This window comes from Canis lupus, chromosome 17 (assembly GCF_011100685.1).
Source record: "Canis lupus familiaris isolate Mischka breed German Shepherd chromosome 17, alternate assembly UU_Cfam_GSD_1.0, whole genome shotgun sequence".
NCBI lineage: Eukaryota > Metazoa > Chordata > Mammalia > Carnivora > Canidae > Canis > Canis lupus.
The window spans coordinates 37655030-37661047 of NC_049238.1; the positions used below are offsets into that span (position 1 = coordinate 37655030).

A 6018-nucleotide genomic window follows, 5' to 3' on the forward strand; every position below is an offset into this window, starting at 1 on the left:
ATTACATATTCATGAATACATACATATACAGCTTAACTGAGGTGTGCTGCGGTTACAGCAAAGATAAAATGAAGACGTGGAAGAAAAAGGGCCACTGGATGGAGAGTCAGGAAAGCAACATGGAGAGGAGAGATTTCGAAGAGGAAAAAGAATTTTCAGGCAGACAAGGTCGGGGAGAGTATTATCTTCTCTAGGCAGAGGGTGAGGCAGTGCTCACTGCTGATGTTCCTTCTTCATTCCCTAGGGTATAAAGGAACGCTTCTTCCCCTCTCCCCAGGGCCGAGATTAAGGGAGGGCCTGCCCTGCTCACCCAAGAACTGTGGTGTTCTCCAAAGGTCAGGCTGAGCTCCTTTCTGTATGCCTAATTTTTTTAGACTTTGCCTATCTATGGGGGAAAGGCTCACTCTGCTTTGGATGGTGAGGAGTTTCTAAATTTAGATGGCTGAGAATCTGCTTCCAGTGGGCAGGGCATTTTCCATGAAGAAGAGGATGATCTTATCTCATCTCATCGTATCTTAAGTAGGCTCCATGCCAAACTTGGAGCCCAACAAGGGGTTTGACCTCATGACCCTGAGATCCAGACCTGAGAGCTGAGATCAACAGTCAGATGCCTAACTGACTGAGCCACCCAGGCACCTCAAAGAGGATGATTATTGAAGAGTTTTCACCAGGCCAGAGACACTTTGTGCAAATCCAGCCTTCACTCTCCACTCCTATTTCCCTCAGAGGCTATCCCACTTGCCTAAGGGGCCAGTGCTCTTAGATCAGTGAGCTTGGTTCTATCACACACAGCACAATGCCTACATCCTTGTCCCACCAGCCCAGATCAGCAGCACTGGCTCTGGACTGGTCTCTTGCTGCCTACTAGCAGGTCCACAGTAGAGGAAGCCATATTCTCTCTGTCTGAAGCTTAATGCTATCACTTGCCATTCTGAGGCTCTGGCACCTCAGAGCTCTGTGTAGAGCTGCCATCTAGCAAGCGGCGGGGGGTGGGGAAGGGCGCATCTAGTGACCACACATAACCTCACCTTCATTTCCAACCACATAAGCCTCCTTGTTTGCATTTCAACCCTCCTTAACATGTAGATTCCTCTTTGGTTATGAGAGATTCTTTTGTAGAGCCAATAAAAATCTTTACTTCCAGTGAGGAGAAAATAACCTATTCCTAAATGCCTCCTTAAATTTCTGGGGGATTTCAAATGCCAGTAGTGGGATTATTCAGCTCTCTTGTTTTCCCAGAACTTAGTTTCTCTGAACATTGGTAGGTTCTAGAAGCAAAACAGTCAAGGTGAACACAGGTTTGTATGCTGCCCCTGGGGACTTGCCTACTAACTCATTTCCCTGTGTTCTGTTGACCTGTAGCTGCCTTAGGGAGGCTGATGACAAATAGACAACCAGATAGACAAAAAGAAGGGGACCAGGTTGAACCGTACAAGCACGCTCCATGGAGGCAGCTAGAAGGACACTGAAAAGATCTTCCCAATAATAGGTTCTCCAAAACTTCATTCCCATTGTCCTCTCTGGGTCCTATCCGCAGGACCCTGGAGTTACAACCTTGCCTTGGAAGGCTGCAGAAGAGTCCGGAAGATCCAACCTGAGACTCTGGGGCTGCTCCAGTTCACAACACATAGGAGAGAAGGCAAAGGCTACTGCTGTGGTCTCAGGATCAGGAGATACCATCCCTTCTCCTGAGACATGGGCTAGACACCGTGCCTCGTTGTTGGGTCAGCAATATGTACCCAAATTCTCTCTGTGGGCATCTGGCTTCTCCTATTAACTATTTTCTTCAACCCCAACTTAACTTTAATCTCAATTACCATTCTTTGTTGAGTATATTCAGAAATATATTCTCTGTGAGGAAGTAGTTTGACTTGATTATTTTGTCTGGGCTTCAATCAATGGTTAACTTGACATCTAGTTAGAGCAGAAAGCAGAACAAGACCCCATCTCTATAGCAATAGATCCTTGAGTGATCACTTTTCAGGCAGGCATCTGGCTGTCCCTGGGGTGACCTCTATCCCTTCTTCTGCAGAGGACGTCCCTGGTCCTGCTTAGTCCACAGGCACCTCGGTTGCCTCCACTACCTCCTCCATCTGCAGGCAGAGTGAGCCTGCCAGTCCTGAGAGGCAGGAGAGAAGAGCTCTGTTGGGTTCTCAGACATGCAAATCAACTCCATGGAGACCTGTGGCTTATTTAACCCTGGGGCGTGGGCCCCTGTTCCAGAGCAGCCCTGACCACTATCCACCTGCCCAGCCCATCCCTCTTGCCCTTTGGTCCAGAAGCAGCAGATTCAGGGGACACTCCAAGATGAGCTTCCAAGCCCAGCTCCTGTGTCTCCTGGCGATAGGCTTTCAGGGTAAGCATGTTTCCCACTGCCGATTGTATGCTGGACCTTTAGCCTTTGACACAGAGACCATGTGCTGAAAAAGGGGTTTGGGCAATTATAGTGGGTTATGTAGTGTTGTTTTGACTTAACTCTTAGTAGGAAATCCAGGCACGGAGGCCAAGGCTGACAATGAGGCAGAGGCACAAGCAGCCTGGAAACTGTCCTTGGCCTCCTGAGGACCATGAAGTGCTCTGTCCATGCTCCCACCCCGTGTCCACTCTGCCTTTGGAGGCTCACCTGGGACCCGTTCAGGCTATAAGGGAGAGTCACGTCCATATGCCCCTCGAGGTGGAGCTGTGCCCTGTGGGGTCACCTTTCATAGCTTGCCCTGAGCCTAAGGACAAGCTTAGGATTGACTTGAAAGCTGTGTGAATTCTTGGACACATGCAAAGGTGGGAAGGCCCGGGGACACTTGATTTATAGTCTCTGTCATGTTTAAGCATGGCACGGTTCTTCTGAGGAACGATGTTTCCTCGATGCCTTTGACAGAAGTAATACACTTCGTTGCTCGGATGGGGTGTCCTTGCAGGCTGTGGAGGGCGGCACATCCTGACCCAGTTCCCAGAGACCCTGGCGGTATCTCCGGACAGCTTCATCTCCATCACCTGTCAAAGCAGCATAGACATAGGCACCTCCATGGCCTGGTACCAGCAGAAGCCTGGTGAGGCTCCCAGGCTGCTCATCTTTGGGGCTTATGCCCGGGCTGCTGGAACCCCGTCCCGGTTCCAGGGAAGCGGCTCTGGCTCTGATTTCTCCCTCACCATCCATGGAGTGGAGGCTGAAGACATGGGGGTATATTACTGCCAGCAGCACTTCAGCTGGCCTCCCTCAGTGACAGGTCCCCAGACAAAAATATCCTGTCTGGGCTGTGGGTGCCAGTTGTTGAACAAAGACATCTGCTTCCTGTAGGAGGCTGCAGCATGAGGGAAGTGATATACCCAGTGTTTATTTAGACTTTATGCTTTCAGAGTCTGTGTCTTCTGACCTTGTGAAGCAAGGGCAGGTTGGAGAGTTATTGTCTCACATTTAAACCAGTTTTACAGGGGCATCTGGTGGCTCAGTGGTTGAGTGTCTGCCTTTGGCTCGGGTGGTGATCCTGGGGTCCTGGGATCAAATCCACATCAGGCTGCCCACAAGGAACCTGCTTCTCCCTCTGCCTGTGTCTCTGTCTCTCTCTCTCTCTCTCTCTGTGCCTCGTATCAATAAATAAATGAAATCTTAAAAAAAAAAAAAAAGGAAACCACAGATCTACATACAGGAAAATGTGGAGGTGGATAGAGTCAAGTGGTAATCTGGACAGAAGCTTTAGATGGATTAATTTATTGCTATTCTTGGGGCACCTGGGGGCTCAGTAGGTTTAGCATCTGCCTTCGGCTGGGGTCATGATCCCAGGGTCTTGGGATCGAGCCCTATGTTGACCTTCCTGCTTAGCGGGGAGTCTACTTCTCCCTCTCCTTCTGCCTCTTCCCCTGCTCCTTGTTTGTGCTCTATCTCTCTCTCAAATAAATAAATAAATAAAATATTTTAAAGAAAATAATTTATTGATGTTCTATGATCTATTACATTATGACAGAGCACCCCAAAACTTAAAGGCTTAAAAGAACAACAATTCATTATTTCTTATGATTCTGTAGGTTGGCTGGGTAGTTTCTCTTCTGGTTTGCCAGGGCTCACTCATGCAGCTGTAGTCAGCGAGGTCAGCTGGACTGAAAGGATTAAGCTGGTCTCACCCCATCTCCACCAGCTGGTGCTGGTTGTGGGCTGGGAGCCTCAGGTCTCAGTTGCAACAAGGGGAGGGGTGGCACCCCCAAGTGCAGGCTCTAAAGGGCTGAACTGACTGTAGAAATTTATAAATTAATAATAATGCAACTTTCATTATCATCATCCACCAGCAATCATGAATACTTCTCCCAATCCCGCATCTCCTCTCATGCCATTTGTTGCAAAGGACAGGTCTCCACAACAAAGAATTTTCAGTTCTACAATGTTAACAGTGCTCAGGTCAAGAAGGCTTGTTCCATGGGTTACCATTTGCAGGGACAGCTGTCCCAGTCTACTCTAAGTTAATATTCTCCTACTTCGCATACACGGGGAAATCCTTAGAGCCATGCACTGTCATTACCCTGTGCCAATCTTTATACTATTCTTGTCATGAATTTTGCTATTACATATGTTTTTAAATTTACAATATATTCTCATTCATATTGCTTTAAATAGTCAATTGTCTTTCAGGAAATTGTAAATCAGAAGACAAGTCTTTCATATTTACCTATCATTTACCACTTCTGGTGCTCTTCAATTTTTTTGTGTTTCTATCTGGTGAAATTTATCTTCTGCCAGAACTTTCCTATGTGCTTCTGTGTAGGTCTGATGATGACAAATTGTTTCTTTTTCATCTTTAAATGGCTTTATTTCGCCTTTATTTTTTAAGGATATATTTACTAGAAATAGAATTCTAAATTAACATATTTTTCCTTCAATGCTTGAAGATGCTATCCTGTGGTCAGCTACATATGTTTTTCTGATAAGAAGTGTGCAGTCCTTTTTCTTGTTCTCCAATACTTTTTTTCCCTGACTGGATTATTTTAAGGTTTTCTTCTTATGACCAGTTTTTATCAGTTTGACAAGGATGTACCTACATGTGATTTTCTTTATTTTGTGTTGATCCTGTTTGTGGGTTGTTGAACTTCTAGGATCTGTGGGTTAGCTTTTTCATCTGCTTTAGAAAATGTTTAGTCATTATTTGGCTCATAATTCTATGGACTGTTGAGGGTTGGCTGGCCATAGGCTACTGTAAAATAGCTCTTTGGCAGCTGAGCTCTTTTCTGCATGGCCTTTAATCTTCCAGCAAGCCCTGTCAGGACTTGTTCACAGGGAAGTTGTAGGGGCCAAGAAACTAAGGAATTATGCAAGATCTCTTGAGCCTACGCTTGAAGCTAGAACAATAGCCTGTCTGCCACGTTCTATTGACCAACACAAGTCACAGGCTATTCCAGAATCAAGGGCTGAACATATAGATTTTACCTCCTGACAGATGGAGCTGCAAAGGGATGTGGCCACAGGAAGGGAAATCACTGAGAGGAAGAGTTCTTAAGGGGCCATGGCAGACAGCACAGTACCCACACTGCAGTGTGAGGAACCACATTCACTCTGCTGGTAATATGGTGGCTTCAATCTGGAGAACACTGGAGAAAATTATATCATGTTTACTCTCTGGGGCCAGAGAAGACATCATGCTGACCAAGTTCCCAGCCTCTGAGTCCATGACTCCAGGAGGCAAACTCACCATCAGCTGCCAGGCAGTGACTTTAGTTCACAAATCACAAAAACAAGGAGAGGCTCCTAAGTTTTTCATTTACAAAGTGAATGATCAAAGTTCTAGAACCCTAGGCTAGTTCTATAAAATTCATAGATTCTGTGGGTAAACAGCAATTCAAAGCCTTTGTGATACTGGAGAAAATTTTTTCAAATCTATAACTTGCTTTCACAATGTTACATCTGTGAACACAAATCTAATGCACTCAAGCTCATCACCCAAGGAGGTCTTGTGGTTCTAGCTATCTCCTCTTAGGCAAGGGGACTGTTTGGTATCTCAACAGCTGCTGAGCAGAAATGTTTGCTGAGCTCACAGT

General features: G+C 46.2%; 1 long non-coding RNA gene and 1 gene segment (V, D, J or C); one reads left to right on the forward strand and one right to left on the reverse strand.

Moving 5' to 3' along the window:
* Positions 1-2233: 2233 nt before the first annotated feature.
* Positions 2234-3524, forward strand: LOC111090434. The segment is given in 2 exon segments: positions 2234-2356; positions 2916-3524. Coding segments are annotated over 2 exon segments (429 nt in total).
* Positions 3525-3968: 444 nt separating this feature from the next.
* Positions 3969-5754, reverse strand: LOC111090435. The gene is made up of 3 exons (XR_005372436.1): positions 5673-5754; positions 5411-5571; positions 3969-4223 (listed from the first exon to the last, which is right to left on the reverse strand). It is a non-coding gene; the product is annotated as an uncharacterized LOC111090435 (long non-coding RNA).
* Between the last annotated feature and the right edge of the window lie 264 nt (positions 5755-6018).